The 25,790-nt window shown below is 41.0% G+C and overlaps 1 protein-coding gene and 1 long non-coding RNA gene across 4 annotated transcripts; both read left to right on the top strand.

The window, feature by feature from the left end:
* The first annotated feature begins 3,238 nt into the window (after positions 1-3,238).
* TMEM184C (transmembrane protein 184C) lies at positions 3,239-23,654 on the top strand. Of its 3 annotated transcripts, XM_007055714.4 has the most exons (10): positions 3,239-3,636; positions 7,388-7,518; positions 7,617-7,653; positions 10,576-10,781; positions 14,747-14,821; positions 17,345-17,438; positions 18,304-18,416; positions 19,195-19,294; positions 21,037-21,208; positions 21,651-23,654. In XM_007055714.4, exons 1-10 carry the CDS (start codon positions 3,520-3,522, stop codon positions 21,944-21,946), a joined length of 1,341 nt encoding a protein of 446 aa, XP_007055776.1. In that variant the 5' UTR covers positions 3,239-3,519; the 3' UTR covers positions 21,947-23,654. The 3 variants fall into 3 exon arrangements, with proteins under 3 accessions (XP_007055776.1, XP_037753296.1, XP_043401723.1); XM_037897368.2 differs by lacking the exon at positions 14,747-14,821 and having other exon boundaries at positions 3,258-3,636; XM_043545788.1 differs by lacking the exons at positions 3,239-3,636; positions 7,388-7,518; positions 7,617-7,653 and adding an exon at positions 7,716-8,613.
* A 734-nt stretch (positions 23,655-24,388) lies between these two features.
* Positions 24,389-25,790, top strand: LOC122465649. The gene is made up of 2 exons (XR_006290640.1): positions 24,389-24,883; positions 25,058-25,790. It is a non-coding gene; the product is annotated as an uncharacterized LOC122465649 (long non-coding RNA).

Here is a 25,790-nt window from a genome sequence, read left to right on the forward strand (position 1 = left end):
GTCTTTGCTTTTTTTTTTTTTTTTGTCTCTGCTTCTGCCTGATTGCACACTTACAGTTCCAAATGAGGTGTGTGGCTGACCGGTCAGTTCGTAACTCTGAGGTTCTACAGCAAAGCTGTTGTCTAGTGACCGCACCAGAGAACAGGATTTTGTTCTGAACTCTGCCTCTGCTTTGATGCGTGACCTTGGGCAAACTACATATCTTTGCTGTGCTTCTGATTTCCCAGCTGTAAAACTCAGTGACTACCTGACAAAATGGCAATGTTGCTGCCAGAATTTTTGTATTAAACTTCCTACTCTCTCCACCCCTATACCTATGAATATGAAGACAGTAGGTTTTTTTGGTTCTGTGTATTTGTTTTTTTAGGGGGGAAGAGGGTTCCTTCGCAGCAGTAGGATCTTTTCAGTCTTGGCTTTATTTTCCACACAGGTCTGGCCATCATCCCTTTTATATGTGTTCTAGGGCTGTAGTATTAGCAGTACAAACTCAGTAACGGTTATGCCTTAAAGACACAGGGTTGGATCCACAAGGGGTTTTAGGCATTACAAAACTGAGCATCACAGCACCTAGCTTTTAGGTACCTGGAAAATCACTGTGATCCACAAAGCCTGAGTTTGGTGCTTAGGCTCTTATACAATGAATGTGGAGAGACAGGCACACCAGAATGCAAGCTACAAGGGAGCTGCCTAAGCTAGCCAGTGGGAGACATTGACCAGAGGGGTGCGTGACAAGCACCCCTGTTCGGAAAGAGGTGCCTAGCTCTGCTAGTGATCCATAACGTGGGGGAAGATGGATGCTTGGCCACCTACGTTGTGTGCAGGACCTGAAACAAAACAGCTGGGGGGAGAGGAAGCTCCCTTGTGATCTCTCACCTCTCAGATGAGTGCTCTAGCCACTGTGGGCTATGGGATAGTCTGATGTGAATCTCCCTCAATCTCTGCTATTGAAGTTGTTCCACTTTAACTAAACAATGTTATACTTAAACATGAATTGGGCTAGATAAAGAGTAAGAAGGACACTATAGCCTAGTGCTTGCAGCACTCATCTAAGAGGTGGCAAATCCCTGTTAAACTGGGGGGTCTCTCACATCCTGGGTGGGTGAGTACCCTAACAACTAAGGTAAAGATTATAAAGGGTAAAGACTCCTCTCTCTTTCCCCCCTCCCAAGCTGCTTTGTATGAACTTGCCTGAGGGGCATAATCTAGTAGGCAGGCCCCTGCATACAACTGGAGCAGCTGAACACCTGTCATTCTCAGTTTGTGACTCGCTCTGCAGCTTATGCAGAAGACAGGTGCCTGGGCACCTAAGAGTGAGGCTGTCATGCTCATGCCCAGATGGAAACAAATAGGAGCCAAGTAAGTTTAGGCACCTACAAGTTTAGGTGGTAGCCAAGCAGAAATTTTGTGGATTGCAGAGGCACCTAAAAAAGGGACTTGGGTGCCTAAGTACCTTTGTGGATCTTGGAATGTGCAGTTACCCTTTTCATTTATCCATTGCGGGGGTTGCTTCTCCCAGTCCACTGCAGAAGCTCCTGGTGATTTTGAACCAAAATGCCTGGATGTTAGTAATCCATATAGTTTGGGGTTTTTTGTGGGGGAGGCATACAGGAAGAGTCATCTGTGTGGAAGCCCCTTACTGCCACTTACCACCCCTTTCTCCTTCCATCCTCAACAGCAATGGCTCCTGCCTCAGGCCTCAACCCCTCTCTTCTCTTTCCTCTCTTCACGTTAGGAAACCTGTGTAAATTATTGAGATGTAATCTTTGGTATTTTAGGTTGCTTTGTTCCTTAAATCTAGGGTGGTGGGAGGAAAACAGAGCACAGCCAAGTATCAGGGAGCAGCTGTGTTAGTCTGTATCCACAAAAACAACAGTGGCACCTTAAAGACTAACAGATTTATCTGAGCATAAGCTTTCATGGGTAAAAATCCCACTTCTTCAGATGCATGGAATGAATATTACAGATGCAGCCAGTTCTCCATATTATTAGCTTGCCCTCTGGCTAAGCAGTCTGACAAGTTTCTGGTTTTCCTGCTGCCATGTTATGTTGTGAAATGAAATTCTCTCCCTGAATGCCTAAATGCCAGGGGAACATGAGTGTTCGGAAACACAATTTGCACAATGCTAAGCTAGGGTCAAATCCAACCAATCCTTACATATGTAGCTTGAGTGGAAGTATTTATGTGGGTAAATACTTGCAGGATTAATCCCTTAGCGCTTTCCCAGCTCCTGCTCTCTGTGATGCAGGAAAACACATGTCCACAAATTACCAATAACGATAAAAAAATTTAGCCCCCAATTTGCTTACCCAGTACCTTTTGTAGTAGTTTAAACATTATCTAATTTAGAATAAAAGGCTGAAAGGTTAGCTGGTGTTAGCTACCACCTTCTAGAAAAGTCAAAGGTAAATAAAGCCTGCCTCCCTTAACATGCTGCACTGCTCAAATTAAAATCTGGCAGGAGTTTAGCATTTAACCCCACCAGTTTAGCACGTGTTTTAAGTACCTTGCCCTCTTGACCAGAGGGCTAGAAGCTGTTAGTTGGCTAACACAATCTAACACCATACTGCTCTACCCTCATCTAGCCAAGGCTTTTATGGCTGTCTACAGTGCGGGGCAATGGTGATTTGAGCCTGTCTTTTAATAAGAGGACTGAAACCAGCCCACTTTCTTTTAAACAATGTAAGAATGTTGAAAAACAAAAAGCAAAAACACAAAAACAGGTGCCCATAGCGGCACCTCCCTACTACTGAACTGGCCAGTAAGCGAGCACAAGGGATTTAACCCCGAACAGGCTGTAGAGACCAAGCACCATCCCGGAGGGAGCGGCCACCATCACCTCTAGCGCTGAAGCATCCCCGGCTTCTCACTTAACAAGTCACCCCGAGAGCCGGCCCTGCTGCTGGCGGATGCCCGGCTCTGAGCGTGCGCTGGCAGCGCCCGGGGGGAGCAGGGGCCCCCTGGGGCAGGCGCTGCCCGAGCAACGACCCGAGAGCAATACTCCAGGTCTGCGACTGGGAGGCGCTAGGAGAGACCATTGCTCTGGAGTGATAGGGGGGAAAGCAGGTGGGAGAGACCAGCGTGGAGGGAGGGTAAAAGCACGTATAAACAAATCACTGATTCCTGGATCAATAGAACCCCTCCATCCCAGAGACTGACGTCCGTGCTGCCCAATCAGAGAACCCGAAGGGCGGGCTAGAGAAAGGTACGCCGCAAGGCAGCCAATCAGCGCTGGGCTGTGACGTGGTTGAGCGAGAAGCCGGAAGTGTGGTTAGGCGGCGGGGCGGAAGTGGTGCTAGGGGTTGCTTGGAGCCGAGGTCCTGAGTGAGGAGGAGGCGGGACAGGTCCGGGCTGCGCCCCGCAGGGGGCGGTGAGATGGGCCGCCCGCCCGACGAGTCTCGGCCGGTGCTGTCCCCGTCTCTCGCGCGCTCCAAGCCGGCTCCCAGCACCTGAGCCCGCCGCGTCCGGGCCGGGGGTGGGTGGAGGCCGGGAGGCGCCGCGCCCCGCTCGCTGCCGGGACCATGCCGTGCACCTGCGGCAACTGGCGGAGGTGGATCCGGCCGCTGGTCGTTGTTCTCTACGTTGTGGGGCTGCTGGTGGCGGTTCCCTTGTGCGTGTGGGAGCTGCAGAAACTGGAGGTAAGCGGCCCTCGCTGCCTCCCTCCCCCCGGAGAACCGAGGGGCCGGGGTGTGCGTGTGCGGGGCCTGGCTGGGCCGGGAGAGAGTGGCAGCACCGCGGCATGGCTCCGGGCAAGACATAAACAAGGCTGTAGCCGTAGCGTGGGCTCGTCTGGTCTGCGTACACGCCGATGGGCTTCCCCCTTTGGTAGGCTGGCATCAGCACGAGCGCTAGGCTTTGAAAACAAAATTAACGTTCACACCTTCAGCTGTCACGAGTAAAAGTGCGTGTGTAATATCCTGTCGCTTTCCTGTCCACAGGGACACACGCTGAGCATCTTGGCAACAGGTCTCCTATTTCAGTCTTACATTTGTTCCAGTGACAAATCTAATATCTTGTTCAAAACAATCATCTTGAGGCTCATTTCCTCTTATTTACTCCTTGTAGTTAAACCTAACGTTGCCTTCATAAATATAAAATCTTATTTATAAACCCTGTCTGTAGACTTATAGTTTGAGTGATGTCATAAAAAGATAGTGACATCAGAAAAGTTAATGGAAAGTTCTCAATGTAAAGCCCATTAACTATGAAGTCCAGGTCTCTTAGAAGTCGGAAATTTCTCTGCCTGGTGCTAGTATCAACTTACTTGAAAGGACACACTCAAAATCTGCTAAGTAAAAAAAAAAATTAAAGTTACTCCTTTCTCTTGAGGCTATGCCAATTTTTGTGGCTTTAAAGATAACAAAAACAGTAGCGAATGAATGGAAACTGAAAACTGAGTGTATTCAAGTGCTGATAAAAGCACAAAGTAAACAATGGAAAAAAAGATTTTTATTCCCCTTCAGGATCAATATTCTTAGGTATTTTAACAATAGTGGGTTAAACATTCAGGCATAAGTGATTACGTTGACTGTTTCCCTTTAAAAGTGATGTCATTTGCCACTCAAGCATGGATGGGAGTCTGTCGGTGCAACATGCTTAACAAGTTTCAAAGCCTTTATACTAGTTTAATAGTCGAATCAAATCAATTATTTAAAAAGTCAACTTTTTTAACAAAACATATATTGTATATATGTATAAAAATAAAAACCGTTAATTTAAACTAGAAATACACTTTAATAAAGACTGATTTCTGTTGAAGCCAAAGCGGGGGGCAGCCCGCTGGGAGCCTGTGGGCCAGCCAGGCTCCCAGCTGGGAGCTGCCAGCAGGGCTGGGAGACCAGGGCTTCTCCCCTCTCCATTCCCTGCCAGGAGCTGAGGGAAGCCACCCTGGGCTTCTTACCCCTGGGGAGTGGGGTCCAGCTGCACCGGCTTCTTGGCTCTTCTACCCTGCTCCCTCTTTTTGAAATTGACAAGGCTGTTCAACTCCCAGCTGAGGATGGGCACTGGGGCTTCTGCCTTGGCTCCCAGCTGGGAGCTGGGCCCAAAGGTTCTGGGGCTGCCTGTTCCCAGCTAGGAGCCAGGGGTTGGGGTGCCACCAGGGCTTCTTGCCCCCAACTCCGAGCTGGGAGTGGGGTCCATTCTCACTCCCAGCCTGGAGCAGGGTTCAGCTGGGCTCTAGCTGCCCAGCTTCCTTGTTAATTTCACAGCTCCTGCAATGAAATTGACAAGAGAACCAACAGCTGATGTAAAGGGAGGCAGTCTACACAGACACTATGTCCTCCTAACTATAGGGACATAAGCCTTATGCCTCTCATGGAGGTGGAGTTATGCTGGTGTAGTGCAGCGCTTATATTGGTGGGAGGAAGGCTGTAATGTAGACGCTGACATATGTCTGATGTTGACCTAACTGTAGTTTAGACCAGTGCTACTCAAAGTGGTGGTCCGCGGACCGGTGCCAGTCCGCGAGCCATCGGCTGCCGGTCTGCGTGCAAGTTGGAAAAAAAATTGCTGGTCCCCCACATCAGATAGCTTGAGAAGCACTGGTTTAGACCATTCCTAAGTGAGTAAGAGACAAGTAATCTCCATTTTTTCCTCCACTTTCACTGCCTGCTGTTTATGCTGTGTGTGTGAGAGAAAATAACTTCTCATAATTTCTACCTTATTTCAACCTTATCTGTTTTCCAGATCATGAAATTCTTTCTTCTCTATTTATCTTGTTTATAAGTGTTCCTACCTATCAGAATTCATTCTAAAGTGTGAGTTCTCACTAGTCAGACAGCTGTGTTCCTTCTTAGATTATAACTCAAATTTCCTTGTTCTACCCAAGCTCTGAGAGCAAGCTGCATTTCAGTATTTCTTTTTGCATTTTAAATTTGACCATTCTGTGTTCACACGTAAAAGCTTCTCTCAGAAATGTTATCTTCCTCTCTATATATTCCTGGGACTGCATTGTCTCATCCCACCATGCGTCTTAAGCACACCTCACCTTGCTTGACTTAAGCTTCAGCTTTATACCATTGCATTGGACAGTAACTTCAAACCTTTAACACCTGCTAACTAACCCTGCACAACCTTTATGATATTGAGGCTCTTCTATTCAATATATATACATCCTGTGGCTATTATTGAAACAATAATTAGATGTGTGTGCACTAAAATGTTAGCATTAAGCTTAGAGTGACCACCTGATTTAAAGCTGTTCTCTTCAATCTCACAGGCAATGTTAAAAGTGCTTTTCTAAAAGCGTTCTCAAAAGTTACCACTTGGCCATACTAAGCTTGTTTGGTTTTGGCTTTTAGTTTTATTGAATCCCTTTGACTCAGTTTAACGATCTAGTAAAGCTCAACTGCATTAGTGTATGGAAGTGATTTTCAACTTGTGGGCCAGGGCTCCCTATGTCTAAGGTTTCCAAAGAAGTCTGCACCTCCATTTGAAATTTTTTAGGGGTCTGCAAATGAAAAAAGTTGAAAACCACTAGTGTATAGAAACCTAGTGGTATGAAGTGAAGTTGCATCCACAAAGTCTATGACTCTGGTGCCCCCATATTAATCTATATTTATCATACTATACTCATTAATTAAGTATGGTTGTTAAATTACATTAAAGATTTGGAGGGTTGTCTACCTCAGTTGACTACTGTGCTCTTTTAATTGATTCCTTAAAGTGACATGTCATAAATGAAATAGAATAATATTGTTATTTAGTTGTAGTTCTTTGTTGAACATACACTTGCTTTGTGGTATTGTTTCCTCAAATTTTCAATGAATTTTTATGCTAATTTTTATTTTTTGATAGTTTTTGAATTTATTTTTGTTAAATATTTTTATATAATCAACATATTGTATCATTAATTTACCTTTTACATTGTGTAATACATCTACTTTCTCTGATAGTTTCAACCATATTTCCCATATTCATTTTAATTTCCTTCCATTATTTTATTAACAACTTTAATTTATTATAAAGTTAAGTTTCTTTTGGTTGGTTGGCATCCCCTACTGTATGAGAAGAAGAACTAAAGGAAACTTAATGTGGGATCACTCCCTGGATTAGTCTCATAACTGAACTATCAATATTTCTATCTTTGGTTTTGTTTCTCCCATTTATCAATGTTGATGCTCTGATTTATTTTGGTAATTCTTATTTCCTGATGGTCAACACTTTTAAACACTTAAACACACCAGTTTCACTCTCACGGATGTTTGCGGAATTCCCGCTCTTCACACTTTATTTTATATGTTCAGTGCGTAATCCTGCTGTATCATGTAAGAGGCTACTCCCATTTAAAAAAAAACTTCAAAAACTGATTAAAATGGTAGCGATACAGGTACAGTAAATTAACATTACATTTTTTCTATTTATGCTGTTCTTACTTCCCTCCCTTCTAAGGTTGGAATTCATACCAAGGCATGGTTTATTGCTGGAATTTTTCTACTGATGACTATACCAATTTCTCTCTGGGATATATTGCAACACTTAGTTCATTATACTCAACCTGAATTACAGAAACCAATAATAAGGTAACACTTTACATATTCTTTGCTGCTAATATTACATTTCATTCCTGGTGATGAAAATACTTGCAGTAATCTCAGATGTTCTTTTGTCATCAATACAGGATTCTATGGATGGTGCCGATTTACAGTTTAGACAGTGTAAGTGTATTCTTTCTAGTCTCTAGTTTGGAGTCACTGAACTAGTGTATTTTGCTTGCTCTGGGGGAAATGGAAACCAGTGTAACACTTCACAGAAACAATGCTAATGTGAAATCATGGCTATAAACCTGACAGTTCTTCAAATGGCCTCTGCACGTTCCTACTCATGGAGTGTGCCAGCAATGCAGTCTGGTGGTGGAACCTTCTTCTAGCAGTGACTGCTGGAGCACTCTCATGTAGCCTCCTAGCCTTCTCCTCACCGTTCCTGAACTTTCTGAGGGCAAGGTTGTAAAAGGGTAATGGTGCTGTGTCCTCGGTTCCTTTCAACTGCAGTACCAGACGGTCCAGGAACCTCTCCAGCCTCGTCAGAGATGCTGTGCCTTAGTTATATTTATTAATAAGTCAGGATTCGTAATTTTTGGTAGGATTTTTGTTTTTTATTTATAAAGGTATTTCTTTTAAGCTTTATTAGTTCGTGCATCTTGATATGAGTTCACAGATCCAAAAGAGAGAGAAGGCCTGGATTCAAGAGGGGTGCTTCTTGTCATGCTGTATTTCCCAATCTGAACACCCATATGAAGTGTCTGGCATGTTTGGAGGAAAAATAGTACCTTTTGCAGCATGCAATCTGCAGCACCTTCACTCCAAGAGCTCACAAGGAGTGCTAAATTGAGCCCCAAATCTTGCTGGTCTAGGAGGCTCTAGCAGCTTAACCTGGTTCCAGATACTCAGAATTTGTAAATACTATAAGGTTTTCCTTGGCTCCTTTCACCTTGGAGAATAAAAAGAGTAGCCTAAGATCCCACTGAAAGTTCTGTTCTCCATTCCTGGAGTGAAAACAAAACCATCAGTACCAAAGGATCCTAAGCCATCCGATCATGGTATTGGACACAGCAGAATCGCACGTGTCAGCCTCTTTTAGCAGAGCCAGTCTTCATGAGTGCACTCCTTTGGTTCCCAATAAGTATATTGAACAATACACCGTTTCTGTTAGCAGAGCCAAGCAACATTCCAAATCCCTTTCAGATACTACAGGGTCACAATAGCTATTCTAGATCCACCCTGGTAGTACATCGTGTTGCAGTCAAAGAACTTAATTCTTCCATTTCTTAATCTCTTTTCAAGAGAGGAATGTGGAGTGACCAAGCAAAGGAGCTAGCTGGCTGAGGAGGGAGGGAACAGCAATAGAGGCTAGCAGGGACATTCTGAGAAGAGGAATAGCATGAAAAGGAGGTGGTAGAGGAAAATTACTGTAGATTTTTGCCTTGCATAAAATCACAAATATCATATTCTTCTGTGAGGACTGTGTTCTTGTCAAGTTTCTTCAGTGTTTTCGATACACAAAAAAATTAGACGTGTGGGTTTTTTGAATGAGAAGTTGTCTCTTCCCCCTCTTTAACTGAAGGGGATTTTGCTCAGACTTCTACAAAAAATTTGCCTTTGGCTAGAGACCAAGTTTAGAAAACTTCAGTCCAAACATGAATATTTCAGATAGCTTATATCTGCAAAGAGCAGGAAGGCAGAACCTAATGGAAGTTATTAGTTATTTAAACAAATACTGTTGTTATAGCTCACGTTGTTACATGACTTGTCTGCTACAAATATGTTTCAGCTGTGTAAAAGGTAGTATCTTTTTAGAAATGTGACTACCATATTTTAAAACTTTATACCCACATTATGGATGGTCTAACTGAAGCACAGAGGCTGGCAGCCAAGTGGGTGGCAAAATTGGGGGGAAAAAAACCAAATAAGTTCATAAGTATGGCTCCCTCTAAGATACAGTTGCATAATTTCTGATCTAATCCTCTGTCTTTGGTTGCTTATACATTTCTGAAACTTTGTCTTGGAGTCTATCTGAAAGTAAGATTTCTTACTTACATTAAACAAAAATCTTTAATGTGGAGTTATGCGGTTTCTGTGTGAAACATGCTTTTTACATTAAAAACTTGCAACTTTTTTAAGAGCTTCATCCCTGGAACAGGGGAGTAGACAGTTGAAATTTTCATGGAAATAGCTATCACTGCAAAGTGCTTGGGTACATTAGGGGAAATTGTTTTTTTTTTTTTTTTTTTGAAAGAGCTGTGAACCTCTGAAAACTGAACTTTGTTCATATATTAAAAAATGCTACTGGTCTATAGAACTTCCTAAAACAGTGAAGTAGGCTACACTAGAATGCATACATACAGCTTCTAAGTCCTCTAGTACTGTAGAACAATTGGGACTTCTTTCCAAATGTTTGGGGGAATGTCATGCCTGGCAAAAGGGAGCCTGCTACTGCTTACTGTTGGGCAATGAGAAAAAGAATGGGAATTGGGATGTCACAAGTTCTGTTTCAGACTCTCACTGGTTGGCCTTAATTCTCTGCACTTCATAATCTATTTTAGCTCCTTTGAAAAAGAAGGATGCTTTTGTGATTAAATCGCTGGACTGGGACTCAGATCTGGGTTCAGTTCAATGTTCTAACTCTTTCCCTGTGTGACCTTAGGCAAGCTACTTGATCTGTCCCTCGGTTTCCCATATGTAAAATGGCGATAATGCTATTTCTCACAAAGCCCATGGGAGAATAAATCCATATTGTGGGGCTCTCAGACCACGTGTCCACTAGACAGGAAATTCTAAGCTCTGACCAAGGTGTTAGGCAACAACGGTAGGGTTCCAGTATTGTCTAGCCAATTAGTGGCCGTTTGTGGAATGAAGAAGTGCCTCCCTTATATAATACACAGTTTTCAATTACTTTGGCATACTGTTGTTTATATAATTTTCTGCAACCTTAAATACCTGTGCATAGCATATGGTAGTGTCTTTGGGTATGCCAGGGATACTGTCCATAAAAGTAATTTATATGAAAAGTATTCATTCTATACTTGGATTCATTTGTTTTATTTGAATGCAACTTTTTAATGTCTCCATGTTTTCTTATAGTGGATAGCTTTGAAATATCCCAACATTGCAATATATGTGGATACCTGTAGAGAATGCTATGAAGCGTACGTCATCTACAATTTTATGGTATTCCTTTCAAATTATTTAACCAACCGGTATCCAAATCTGGTATTAATCATAGAAGCCAAAGATCAGCAGAGACATCTACCTCCCCTTTGTTGTTGTCCATCATGGGCTATGGGAGAGTAAGTATATTATAGTATCTTTATATTAATAATATCTTGAATGTTTAATACTGTGTACTTTGATACAGAAGATACTGTTGCTCATATTTAGTACTATAGTTGATGCTACCTGGCTAAGTCAATTATAATATGCACACAGTACAGAGGGTTTGGTTTACCACTTCTGAGCTGGTTGTGGAAAGTCTTTTCAATTAGCTGTAAAAATTACAGAATTAGATGTTTTTAGATGATAAACTAATTAACTTATATGATACTGAAAGAGACTTCCTTATTTTCCAAAAATAGGTATGAAAGCAACATTCATCATGGAGAACAGGTGCTTCTCTTGAATTTGCCTCTTTTTGGGGCACACTATTTTCCAGCAGTACCCTAGAGCAGGGGCCAAATCCTGTTACTGTAGACTTACTCATGCAGTGTAGCTCCATTGACTTCACTTCAGCAACTAATGTGAGTAAGATGAGCAGGATTTGGCCCACTAACTGATCATGTTTCTAGTTGCTTCATCTGATGAATAATGTGCCCTCCTTCTCCTGTTTGATATTTTGATAAGCTGGAATATCATGAGTTTTTCAGAATGACCTTGTTTTATGACTAAGCAAATGTTTTGTTATGTTAGTGAATGTATCCTAAAACACATCGGGAATAGAACTCTATTGTGCTGTGTAATAGGTTTTTTGTGGCTGATGGAAAGGAAGCATTAAATATTTCTTTCTATATGTCAGTGTTTTGTTTTACCCTACAGAACAATCTGCCTGTCTATATTCCATAGTGCAGTGGTTCTCAACCAGGGGTACATGTACTCCTGGGGATAATCAGAAGTCTTCCGGGGGTACATCAACACATCTAGATATTTGCCTAGTTTTACAACAGTGTACATAAAAAGCACTAGAGAAGTCAATACAAACCAAAATTTTATAGACAATGAATTGTTTATACTGATTTGTTTACGGTACATGAAATGTAAGACCAGTATTTATATTCCAATTGATTTATTTTATTTTAAATTATTTACATTATTTTATTTTAATTATATGGTAAAAATGAGGAAGTAAGCAATTTTTTCAGTAATAGTGAGCTGTGACACTTTTTTGTATTTTTATGTCTGATTTTACAAGTTTTTAAGTGAGGTGAAACTTGGGGTACACAAGACAAATCAGACTCGTGAAAGGGGTACAGTAGTCTGGAAAGGTTGAGAGCTACCACCATTGTGTAATGTATAATGGCATCACAGAGACATGGTGGGATAAATCTCATGACTGGAATATTGGTGTAGAGAGGTATAACTTTTTCAGAAAAGACAGGCAGGGTAAAATGAGAGGAGGTGTTGGATTATACATCAAAGATATATACATTTGTTCTGAGATCCAGAGGGAGGTGGGAGGCAGACCCGTTGAGAGTCTCTGGATAAAGATAAAAGGGGCTAAAAAATAGGGTGACATCATGGTACAGGTCTACTATAGATCACCAGATCAGGAAGAGGAGGTGATGAGGCATTTCTAGAACAAATAACAGAAATATCCAAAACATTAGGGCCTGATAGTAATGGGGGACTCTAACTACCCAGACATCCATTGAAAAAGTAATAGGGCAAAATAGAAAATTTTTAATAAGTTCTTGGAACGTAATCGGGACAATTTTTTGTTCCAGAAAGTGGCGGAGGTAACTAGGGGGACAGCCATTTTAGACTGGATTCTGGCACAATAGGGAAGAATTGGTAGCAAATCTGAAGGTGGGACACAATTTGGGTGAAAGTGATCGTGAAAACTCGGAGAACTGAGAGATAAGGGAAGAAAATCTACGGGAAAAGTTGTTCAGGAGACTTGGCAGTTCCAGAAGGAGACAGAATTAAAGGCAAAATTGCAAACTATCCTGATGCGAAGGAAAGGTAGGAATACCAGTAAGAGGCCAATATGGCTCCATTAGGACCTGAAAAATCCAAAAGGAATCCTAAAAGAAGTGGAAATCAGGACAGATTGCTAAGGAAGAGTACAAAAGTATAGCACAAGCATGTCGGTACAAAATCAGGCTAAAACCCAAAAAGTAAGGGACGTAAAAGGCAATAAAAGACCTTCTTTAAATTCATTAGGAGTAAGAGAAACACAAAGGAAAGTGTTGGTCCTCTGCTTAGCAGGGAAGGAGAGCTAATAACTGGTGGTATGAAGACAGCTAAGGTGTTTAATGCCTCTTGCTTCAGTCTTCACTAAAAAGGTTAATTGGTGACCACTCAGCACAATTAACTTTAATGACAAGGGGGAAGGAATACGAGTCAAAATAGAGAAAGAACAGGTGAAAGAATATTTAGGTAAGTTAGAATGTATTCAGGTCGGCTGGGCCTGATGAAATTCATCTGATGGTACTTTAAGGAAATAGCTGAAGCAGTCTCAGAACCTGTAGCAATTAACTTTGAGAGTTACTTGAGGATGAGTGAGGTCCCAAAAGACTAGAGAGAGGAAAACATAGTACCTGTCTTCACCTAGGGAATCCTAGACAAGTCAGTCTAACTACGATATCTGGAAAGATACTGGAACAAATTATTAATCACTTTGTAAGTACTTAGAAGATAATAGTGTTATAAGAAGTAGCCAGCATGTCAAGAACAAATCATGCCAAAGCAACGTAATTTCCTTCTTTAAAGGGGTTACTGGCCGAGTGGATGGGGGAAAAGTAGTAGTTTTAATTTATCTTCATTTTTAGAAAGACTTTTAACACAGTCCCACATGGTATTCTCATAAGCAAACTATGGGAATGTGGTCTAGATGAAATTACTCTTAAGGTGAGTGTATAGCTGGTAAAAAGACCATACTCAAAGAGTAGCTATCAATGGTTTGCTGTCAAACTGGGCATTTCTATAACAAATTTAGTGGGATCCCACAGGGGTCAGTCCTGGGTCTGGTACTATTCAATATTTTCATTAATGACGGGGATAGTGGACTGGAGAGTAAGTTTATAAAATTTGCAGATGACACCAAGCTGGGAGGGTTGCCCAGCCCTTTGGAGGACAGGATTAGAATTCAAAATGATTTCAGACCAATTGGAGAATTAGTCTGAAATCAACAAGATGAAATTCAGTAAAGATAAGTGCAAAGTACTTCACTTCAGAAGGAAAAATTCAGATGCACATCTACAAAAGAGAAAATAATTGGCTATGTGCTAGTACAGCTGAAAAGGATATATGGGTTACAGTGGATCACAAATTGAATGATTAATAAATCATTGAAAAAGACTAATATTATTCTGGGCTGCATTAAGAGGAGTGCTGTTTAAAAGGTAGGGGAGGTAATTGTTCCACTACACTGGGCACTAGTGAGGGCTCAGCTGGAGTACTCTGTCGAGATCTGGGGAACAAACTTCAGGAAAGATGTGGACAAATTGGAGAGAGTCCAGAGGAGAGGAACAAAAATGATAAAAGGTTTAGAAAACTTGACCTATAAGGAAAGGAGTATGATTAGTTTTGAGAAAAGAAGACTGGGGGTGGGGAGAGGCGCCTGATAAGTTCTGAAATATGTTATAAAGAAGATGATGATCAGTTGTTCTGTGTGTCCATTGAAGGTATGACAAGAAGTGATGGGCTTAGTCTGGAGCAAGAGAGATACAGGTTAGATATTAGGAAAAACTAGTTAAGCTCTGCTATAGATAAGGGAGCTTGTGGAATCCCCATCACTGGAAGTTTTTTAAAAACTGGTTGGACAAACACCTGTCAGGGATGGTCTAGGTTTACTTGGGCCTGTCACCGTGCAGGGGGCTGGACTGGATGATTTCTCAATGTCCTTTCCAGCCCTACATTTCCATGATTCTCTGAATTGTTGCATAATGGTTGTATGATATTTGAGCTAAATGTTGAAACATTCTGGAAGTAGATTAGCTTGAAGTAAAATTTTAATTTAGTGAACACACTAAGGTAAGGAATTTTCATAAATTGATTTTTCTTATGTTTCTTAAGTGATGAATTCTGTGTTTGTTTGCAGAGTTTTATTATTTAGATGTAAACTAGGCGTGCTGCAATACACTGTTGTCAGACCACTTACCACCATTATTGCTCTGTAAGTATGCCCATAAAGAATTTATGTTGTCTTTAGGATATTATCTTTGAGCTACACTGGAAAAGACTTTTTACACAGTTAGTTTTTATATTTGAATTGATGGAATCTAAAAGCATAACTTTTTTTGTTTTGCTCTGTTGTAAGTGGAGCTGAAGCTGACTTAACTATATCAACCTGTGACTTCTTTGTGACCCCTGCTCACCATTTCCTGAGCTTTGGTAATGAGTATTTAACTTCTGATTCAGAAAGAAGAAACATATAAAATCTCCCATAAAAACGCTGAATTGAAAAATCTTAAAGGATGGGCAGGCTTCCCCTTGCTTTTTTGAAAAATGAGTATTTCTCAATCAGATTACATGTTAGTCATTGAAGGTGGGTTAAACTATGCATGCAAGCAATTTGACTGTGTGCCCTCTTGGAGAACTGAAATAATTTTAAATTCTAAACTTAGTCATAACAGAATGATGTCACCTGTAAAAACTGAGTTAACTTTAAAGTTACGGTAATTGCTATTAGTGTTGCGTAATTTCCAAATATCTGTGTCCTTTGTGAATTGTATAGACCTTATTTAAACCAGCTGTATGTGTGTGGACAGATAAAGTGTGTCAATGTCAGGTTTCACATGGTAACAAATGGGAACTCTTTCTATACGGTTATATCCATTGCAGGTGGTAAACATGTATTTCAGTTCAGGCCTCCTGTAATAGGGCTCAAAAGAATTTACTGTGGACCAGAGATAGATATGAAATATATAGTTGAGACAGTGGCCAGGTGAAAAGCCGAGCTCCACCAATTTGCTGTGATGTGTTGGATCACAGAAACCCCCTTGAGAACTGCCAACTGATGTGGCAAGACTACTTCTGCCCCTGCTTTCCCTGCCAGCTTGGGACTCTAGCACCCTGTCTTGTTGAGCCAGACATGCCAGTCTACTTCAGCACAGACCCAGGGTCTGAATCACGTGCCCCAAAGCTGCAGGCTTAATTGAAAGCAACTTAAGAACTGTTCCTGTCTTTAACACTCAGATGCCCAACTCGCAGTGGGGTCCAAACCCCAAATAAATCTGTTTTACCCTGTATAAAGCTTATACAGAGTAAACACATAAATTGTTCGCCCTCTATAACACTGATAGAGAGAGATGCACAGCTCCCCCCCCCCCCCAGTATTAATACGTACTCTGGGTTAATTAATAAGTAAAAAGTGATTTTATTAAATACCGAAAGTAGGATTTAAGTGGTTCCAAGTAATAGCAGACAGAACAGAGTGAATTACCAAGCAAAATAAAATAGAACATGCAAGTCTATGTCTAAGAAAACTGACTACAGATAAAAACCTCACCCAGTAAGCTTCCTTTTAAGAGACTAGTCTCCTAGTCTGGGTCCAGCAATCACTCACACCCCCTGTAGTTACTGTCCTTTGTTCCAGTTGTTTTCAGGTATCCTTGGGGGAGGAGAGGCTATCTTTAGCCAGCTGAAGACAAAATGGAGGGGTCTCCCACAGGCTTAAATAGACTCTCTCTTGTGGGTGGAGACCCCCTCATCTCTCCTATGCAAAGTCCAGCTACAAGATGGAGTTTTGGAGTCATATGGGCAAGTCGCATGACTCAGAACTTACAGGTAGCAGCCATAGCTCACATGCTAGCTTGAAGTCCTCATGTCATGTAGACTTCTTATGTGGATTTGAACCTCCCAAGATCCATTGTCCCTTAAGTGCTTCTTAATTGGGCACTTAATTTGCACATTCCTTTCTCAAGAAGCTGACCAAATGCTTTACAAAGGCTACTTAAAAATCAAGCCAGTACACAGCCAGTATTCCTTCAAAAATGATACATGCATACAAATAGGATGAATAGAGTCAGTAGATCATAACCTTTATAGAGATATGTTACGTGGCATATGTAGCATAAAACATATTCCAGTTATGTCCTATATACATTCATCAGCATATTTCCATAAAGGCTTATGGGGGGCACCGTCATATGCTGCTCCGAGGAAGAAGGAGGATGTTGGGATTTTCTTTTTGCTGTTGTTCTTGGATCTTGGTGAGGGAGCTTGGGAAGCCTCAGTCTTTTCAATGTCTTTTACCAATTTAGCTGCTCTTATGCTTGGCAAAAATATGAGTAGCATCAGACAACTCTTCTTCAGTTTAAAGTTGGTTCATATTTGAAAGGTTACCTTCACAACCATAATGGCTAGAAGTTTAATTTCTTTAAATGGAAACAAATTCTGCCAGAAAATTGCTGCCTTAAGCTGCTGTTGCTCACCAGAAAAAACTTGAATGAGTGGTTTTTTTTCCAGATCCGAAGGCGCAGTTCCTTTTCCATTCTAGAAGTACAACTGTAAACTTTGCTGTGTTATGTAAATTTTTGGAAGTTGTAATTTCTTCCATTCTTGTATAGGCTCTCAGCACTGGTATTAGTGAGCATAGGTTTTACATTCTGACAGCTGATCAATGGGATACCAGTTTAGCAGCACTTTTAGAAAAGAGGCTCACTTGTACAATGGTTAATATCAAACTTTCTTCCAGAATCTGTGAGTTGGTTGGTGTATATGATGAAGGAAACTTTAGCTTCAAAAATGCCTGGACTTACTTGGTTATTCTTAACAACATGTCACAACTGGTGAGTACCAAGAATGTCTCTTTTTGGTGTTTTAAAATTACAATTTTAAAATATTGTCAGTATCACCTGAAACTTTTGTTCTGATTCAAGATATTAATAGTAATTATTAGTCTTCTCAAAACCATGCCTACTAAATCCCCTCTACATGCATAATGGAAGGAAAAAATGTCATTCTCTAGTATTTGATTTCTTCATTATTAAACACTTCTGTAGAAAATATACAAAATTTGCCTTTGTGGTTAGGTGGAGAGAGAACTAAAAGGCTTAGTGTTTTAGTAAGGTAATATATAGCCTCTCACCTCTAGGTCACTGGTTCAAGTCCAGTCTGTCCGTAGTCACTGCAAGTCGTGCAACTTTTTTCTCCTTGCAGTTTAAGTTAAATAATTAAAACTCATTCCAGTTTTGGGTGAACATCATAAAAAACTGCCACATTTGGCATTAATTTACAGCCTTGTTGGCGCTCTCAGCAGAGTCCAACATCTGAATGGGTGTGGCATTGTATCCATGTATCACTAGAGATGGTCTATCCATGTTAGATTTGTACTGGTGATGAAACACCATGAGGTTTGCGTGGCAGCTTCCCGTGCTTTATCTTATTCTTTGGATAGAAGACTTTACTCTTTAGGACTGTCAATATGACACATTTCTTAAACAAATTCTAAAAAGTGTAGTCTTCAAAATGATAAGCAAAGTAGAAGTTCTTAAATCCCCAAAAGAAAAACTCTAATCTGTTTAGCTTTTTTCTTGCATTGTAAAGTAACATATTTTACATAATAAAAACAGTTGCTTTAAAATAACTGCTTGCAAAAGTAAACATAATGATTTAAAAACTGTAAAAAGGTAAGAATTTTTTCTTTTCCTCTAGTTTGCGATGTATTGCCTTGTGCTCTTTTATAAAGTACTGCGTGAAGAGCTAAACCCAATCCAGCCTGTTGGCAAGTTTCTTTGTGTGAAGATGGTAGTTTTTGTTTCCTTCTGGTAAGTAAATATTTAATCAGTATTGCTTGTTCCAGAGCTTATTGCAGTAGAGCTGAAAATGTTCAGGTCACTGATGTCAGCCAAGACAGTCAGGGATGCAACCTTATGCTCTAGGTGCCCCTAAACCTCTGATTGCCAGAAACTAGGACTGGGCAAAAGGGGATGCATCACTCGATAATTGCCCTGTTCTGCTCATTCCCTCCAAAGCACCTGGCACTGGCCAGTGTTGGAAGGCAGGATACTGGGCTAGATGGACCATTGGTCTGACCCAGTTTGGCCATTCTTATGTTTAAACCATAAAAATCTACCATTGTTGAAATTCAAAGTTATCTTTTAAAAGAAATACTGAGTATCTTGGCAAACTTTGTATTGTGGGAGACTAAGATTTGTTACTTCTTATTCACCTACAAAACTAGAATTTTGTATTCAAAGCCTTACGCATGACTCTGTATGCTAGCCAGCAGATCAGTATGAGTGCTAGGTCACATAAGGTTAACAAATAACTTGCTCTATTTCTATTATGAGAGGCAGTGTGCTCTAGTGCAGAGGCACTGAATCTGGGACTCTGGGAAGCTTGGGGTTTTTGTCCAGACTCTTCCACTGTTCTTTTGTGTGATCCCATGTGAAAGTGTACTACTTTATGCCTGTTTCCGCTGTTCTTTGTCTCATCTGTTTAGATCGTAAGTTCTTAGGACAGGGACTATTTTCAAATGTGTTTGTACAGTATCTAGTATAATGGGGCCTTTAGGTGCTACTATAATATAAATAATCTTTATAGGCAAGCTGTACTTATTGCACTGCTGGTGAAAATTGGTGTTATTTCTGAAAAACGCACCTGGGAATGGCAAAGTGTGGAAGCCGTGGCCACAGGCCTACAGGTAAGTACAAACAGCTGTTGTTTACAGGAAACTGGTAGAGGGGTGAAGAGAGCATTTCCAAATGAAAGTTACAAACAGGATTGCATATTCATAGAAACTCATGTTTCCAATGAGAGAGACGAGGTTGCTGCTGCTACTACCACCAGATAGTATTATGAGTAAGGCTAAGATTTTGTCACGGATATTTTTAGTAAAAGTCACGGACAGGTCACGGGCAGCGTTCCCTTGAATTTTTCCCATCCACGTGCGGAATGAATTTTGTTACGTGCACCAATATGGAGTTGATGTGTGACACATCACCGTCATATTGGCGCACATAACAAAATTAATGGAGTGGGGGTGGTCTCAGGGCTGGGGCAGAGGGCTGGGGTACAAGGGTGTCAGGGGTCCGGCTTAGGGTGTGGGCTCTGGGGTGGGACCAGTGATGAGAGCCTCAGGGCTAGGGCAGAGGGTTGGGGTGCGGGCTCTGGGGTGAGGCCGGGGATGAAGGGTTTGGATGCAGGAGGGTGCTCCAGGATTATGGCAGGGAGAGAGGACTGCCCCAAGCTCTGTCCCCCCACAGCAGCACCTGGGCTTAGGGGGAGAGACAGCTCTCCCTGCTGCGGCAGCTTGGGAGCTGGGGCTGCAGGATAAGCGCCCTTCCCCCAGCCCCCGCAGGTCCGGGCTGGGGCTGGATTCGGGGAGGGGCGCCCCGTGACAGGGCCAGGCCACCCTGGCCATGGCAGGGTTCAAGTCCGGGGAAGAGGCGCCCTTCCCACCACCGCAGTGGGTCCTCAGGTGGATTCCCTGAGCTCCTGCGTGGTACTAAATAGGCTGTGGCGTGGCCATGCAGCTTACAGGGAACTTAGGTCGTGGGCAAAAAAGAAAAATTCACAGACACCATAACCTGTCTGTGACTTTTACTAAAAAATATCTCTCACAAAATGGGGATCTGTGGGTCCCCATATCGCCTGAAGCGGGCAGCTGCGCAGGGGCTAGGAGCTGCCTGCAGGAGCTGGAGGCTGCAGGGTACCCCTGTTGCCCACAGCTGCGGGGCCCCGCAGCGGCTGGGAACTGAGGGGTTCCCCTCTGCCACCCCCGGAGGGTGGGGGGTTCCCCTCTGCTGTCCCCAGCGCCTTGGTGCTCTGGGGGTACCCCACAGCTCCCTGGCCCCATAGGTGGCAGGAGACTCTGCAGCTTCCAACCACTGCAGGCTGAAGTCATGGAGGTTGCTGGAAGTCATGGATTCCGTGACATCCATGACCTCCGTGACAAAATCGTACCCTTAATTATGAGTAAGCAATGCAAGTCATCCTGAATGAGTGCTGAAGAATGTTACACTCAGCACCTTGTCACATGTCATGTGTATTATAGATATATATAGATAGATAGATTAGTTAAACAGTCCCAACTGAGATTTTTTGCACATAAAATACACACATTTTTGAATACTTCATCATAAGATATTCATTGCTGAGTGTCCACTTCCAGCAAGTCAGGATACGGGATTGAATGCTACAAAATGCCAAACTGGAATAGGCTGTAGTAAGCCTGGTTGCCAAAGCAATCTGCCAGACTCACGTGGGCTCTTGAAATGCTGCTGGTTCACAAGGAGCAGCTATCGGTGCCCGAAGTATCAGTTTTTCAGAGCTGAGGGAGTTCCCGCCAGTCTTGCACTGGAAATAGAGATCTAGGAATGCATATTTTGTCATGCTGATGTTCTTGCAGGACTAGATCTGAATAAGTGTCTCTCCTTGTTGCAGGATTTTATTATCTGTGTGGAAATGTTCTTTGCTGCTATTGCTCATCATTACAGTTTTTCCTATAAACCTTATGTCCAAGAAGCTGAAGAAGGATCATGCTTTGATTCCTTTCTTGCAATGTGGGATATTTCTGATATTAGGGCAGATATATCTGAGCAGGTTCGAAATGTTGGTAAGTACTGGGCTGATGCATCAATTTTATAAAATATTTATCTTAGGGTTTTGTATTGCTACCTATCAGTGCAATATCTGAGCAACTTCTACATGAATTTGATAGCAATTGAAGGCTTTAGTAGAGTTTTTGGCACTTCTTCCTTGTTGGGATAAAAATTCGGATGGGGTAGGGTTTGTGTGTTTTATTTTGGTTTTTATACTTTGTTTCAGGGTAAATGTTGTTTTGAGGGGGTGGGAGATAAGGATATGAATATTTATTGGCATGTTTTAGTTCTGATTCACTGAAGTGATTGTTTTTTCTACTATGGCTTAAGCCTCCCATCTTCAGTGTCATACAGCACACTTACTATTTTGTACTAAATATCTATAAAGCACCTAGCACACTGTTTGAGCTATAAAAATAATAAATAATAATACTTTTTCATTTGGCACAACTTTAGGAAGGACAGTTTTGGGCCAACCAAGGAAAATATTTTTTGCTGAGGATCATGAACAAAACGAACATACAAGTTTACTGTCTTCATCTACTCAAGACCCAATTTCTGATGCTGCTTCTATGCCATCTTCACCCATGAGTGGCCACTACCAGGGGTTTGGACACACTGTGACACCTCTGACTACTCCTACAACAACCACAATATCTGATGGCATCTATAACACTATTGTTGCAGAAGAGAATGAGGATTACCTTATTCCAGGGCATGGTACATCTGAGAAGCCTTTGGATAAAAGTTAAACCCATCTCCACTTGAGTGTGCTAAAGAATCTATTCTGTGTTTTCCTGCCACATTGTTTCATGATGACGTATTCCATTGCTCTTGAAGGGGCTATTAATAGCTGGACAAACTGCAGCATGTCTCACAAACAGAACAAAGTAAGTGATTGGAATCTCAGTTTTGAATACTGAATTTGTTTAAAAGTCTATAATGGATTTGAGTATATAGTGTATCAGTTGAATATAAAACATGTATGCAGTTTAAATTTCCAGCACAGATTTTAAGAATCCATTTCTTAAGAGGGTTAAAGTATTTAGAAAGCTATATAGTACCTAGCATAAAAAGGGCAGTGTCATACTGAGATTAAACTGGTGTCTCTTAACACAGAAGATATATCTGTAAACAAATACTCTATTGCTCTTCAAATGTTTGGGATGTAGGTAGAACTGCTAACTGGGGGACTTGATTTCAGGAATGTAATTTAAGCAACTGAATTGTAGAGACTTATTATGTTAAGCTTATCTCTCCAATGAGGTGGTGAACAAATACATTTATGGGTAGTGTGTGGCAGGAGTACTGACTTCTTCACCTTCCTCTATACAAACACACAATTGAAACTCCTTATTTAAGATACTCTCTCTCCCATTACAGAGCACCAATGTCTCTGGGCGTCAGCCAAAGCATCCTTTTAAAAACTAAGTTCTCCGTACAGGCCTACGTAGTAAGAGACTGAGCCCAGAACTGCAAATTGCCATCCTTAGCATGGCAGCACTGAGTTGCTGGGCTGCCTCCTTGAGAGGTATGGTCTGAGCACAGGACTGTGAGCCAGAAATGTGTATTAATCACAAATCTAGGCAAGTAATTTACATTTTGCCACCATTTTCTCTGTCTTTAAAATGGGAATAACATCTACTTAACATGCATACTGGTAAGAATAATTACTGTTTGCAAAGTGTCAAACAGGAAAAGCATTTCATAAGTTGAAGGAAAAACTGACTTCTGTACTTAGAACTGCAATAAACTTATACCTTTCTCTTAAAAATCTTAAACATGTCAAAGTAGGATATTTCCCAACAAAAGGTGTCTAGTTGTCTATTTATAGATTGTTTGTCAGTATACTGTCATTTTATGCCTCTGCTATAGCTTAGGTTCAAATTCAGTAGCAAATTTGCCTCCTTACTGGGAGGAAAAGTAAGATATTCACTAAGGAGGAATCAAGTAGCTAGTGTAATACGGAAGATACTAACGTTACAGACTTCAGATCAAGAATAATGGCATTTATATCAGAGTTCTAAGGATTTTTTTTGCAAATCAGACAAAACCAGGGTTATTTTCTATCCCATCACACTTGCATTTGCATTGCATGCTTGCAATTTGGCATTTATATAGAGAAATAAAACTGGAGCAGCGTAGATGCTTTTTAAAGTGGTATCTGCAACATTCCACCAAAAATTACTTGTAACTTAACTTTTTTTTCCAGCATTGATACCCTTTACAGAAAAGATTTTTAATTGTAACTTCTTACTCTTACAGTGAATTCATCTTAAAAGTGCTTTTTGCAGTACTAGTGTTATGTAAATATTTTGCCTTATTCACTAGGCTGCATATTTTATAGCCGAAGTGGAGTATGTATTTGATGTTCTTAGAAAAGAGAGCAAATCACACTTTCAATATGCCGATTCATTGCCTTCATTGTAAATAAGCAAATAAAGATTTTATTTAAACGTGTTCATTGTCTGTTGTATTTATTTCTGTAATCTAGTTAAGAAGTCTTGGATGTAGGGTGTGGGAGAAAATACCTCCCTCTTTCAAAAAAAAGATGTCTTAAATACAACTAATCCAAACACTTGTTTAGCATTTTCAGCATCTTGGGCCTGGCAGTGGAAAAAGGAATTTTGGCAATAAGATTTCACCTGAATTGAGTTAGTAAACAGAATACCAACCTGCTTATGTACTTTAATTTTGTCCATGAACACCTCCCAGGAACCTTTTGACATTAAAACCATATTCAAAAAAGAATACATTCACAGATCCTTTAGCTTCCTCCCATTATGTAGCCAAGATGAAATAACGAGTGCTAAAGATCAAAGATTCACTCCCCACAGTTCTAAACCTCATCTTTCTCTGCCTAATGGCCTGAGAAAATAGATGGGATTTGTAATCTATCCTAAGTGTTAACCAGTTCAGATTGTTTGGCAGACAGGAGCATATGCCTCTCCAAGGGATACCCTTCCAGCAGCCCCCTTCCCTATCCATTGTGGACTCCAGCTCAAGTGCTTCTGGCAGTTTTGAGATGACTAGTATAGGTGATAGAAAAGTTGACCTTTGGAAGATACAATTGCAAGGGCCAGGCCAGACAGATTGTAGGAAAAGCAATTTTCGTCTGTTCATATTTTACTTCACACAGATGTATAGATTATGCAAGGTGCAAAGCAGTGGAGAATCAAGATTTCTGAATTTAACTTCCTGTTTATTTCATTTGTGGGAAGCTGGGAGTGACCTAGGTATCTCCTTTGTATTTTCCCTGAATTATCACCTTGCTTTTTTCCCTCGTTGAATATTTTCTGCCCTGGGTTCTAATATATATTATATTTTGGATAGCCATCTGTCTTGGATGATTTAGACACAACAAATCCTGCATCTTTGGCAGGGGGTTAGACTAAATGACCCTTGCGGTTCCTTCTCTGTCTCTCTATGATTCTATGTTTAGTTATTATTAAATATTTCAGTACCACCCTTGTTTGTTGTCTTGAAAACAATTGCTACAGTAAATTTGATAGCTGTTGCTCTAGAATGTGTGTCACCTGGACGAGCTGGGTTTTTCCCCCAACAATTCCTTTACTGCACTACAAGTAAATGTCCCAGTCTGCTAAATTGCTGTGCTCCAGTCCCAAGATGTTTAAAAGCTATTGATAAAATTAAATTGGATTATAATCTGGAATTTCCTTTCTTTATAGGTTTCAGAGTAACAGCCGTGTTAGTCTGTATTCGCAAAAAGAAAAGGGGGTACTTGTGGCACCTTAGAGACTAACCAGCATCCGATGAAGTGAGCTGTAGCTCACGAAAGCTTATGCTCAGATAAATTGGTTAGTCTCTAAGGTGCCACCAGTACTCCTTTTCTTTCTTTATAGATTGTTCACTGTCCTACTTTTTCTGGAAGACAGATTCACAAGGGTTTAACATCAGCTATTTTAAGTCATTCATTTCATCCTCTGATTTATTAAAGGCCACACATTCTTCTTAGTACTTCTTCTTAAACCTCCATTCTGACTATCGTTAACTCATTTTGCAGTCTCTTTGCTGAAAATTAAAGATACGATTGTAACTATTGCTTCCTGTTCTCAGGATTTTCTTTCAGCATCAGGTGTTGTAGTTTCACAGAGAAGCACTCAACTTGCTGACTTCTTCCATTTTATTTTTTCAGAAAAACTAACACTTCCTCCAGTTTCTTAATATGCTGAATTCAAGTAGCTCATGGTCACACCCTCCAATCTTCCTCCTTTTCCTAATCAGATCCTTTATACTCATTATTATAAAAAAAATAGATAAAGAACAGATTATCTGGAGTCCCTATTTCTGGATTAGAAAGCTGTCTTCTGTGTAAAATGAGGAACCTCTTTCATGCCTGTTGAGTTGTATTGGTCACTGTTTGTTAAGGATTATTGAAATCCTCCTTGAGCAGAGTATTCAGTGACTTAGTCTCTGAGGTTTTGGCTCAGTAACTTTTGTTTCTTACTCTCCTCCCTCTAAGAAGTTGAGATCTATTTAAGGCTGTAAAAAAAAAAAAATTAAGACAGTATTAGTACTGGGTCACAAAAATAGGACAACTACCACACAGCTACTGAACTCTGAGTACAGTTGGAA

The sequence above is a fragment of the Chelonia mydas genome, chromosome 4, assembly GCF_015237465.2.
Source record: "Chelonia mydas isolate rCheMyd1 chromosome 4, rCheMyd1.pri.v2, whole genome shotgun sequence".
Taxonomy (NCBI): domain Eukaryota; kingdom Metazoa; phylum Chordata; order Testudines; family Cheloniidae; genus Chelonia; species Chelonia mydas.

Coding starts and splice junctions, on each gene's coding strand:
- TMEM184C (XM_007055714.4), top strand. CDS start 3,520: ATGCCGTGCACCTGCGGCAACTGGCGGAGGTGGATCCGGCCGCTGGTC. Junction 19,295..21,036: donor CCGTGGCCACAGGCCTACAG/GTAAGTACAAAC, acceptor TCCTTGTTGCAG/GATTTTATTATCTGTGTGGA. Junction 21,209..21,650: donor TGAGCAGGTTCGAAATGTTG/GTAAGTACTGGG, acceptor GCACAACTTTAG/GAAGGACAGTTTTGGGCCAA.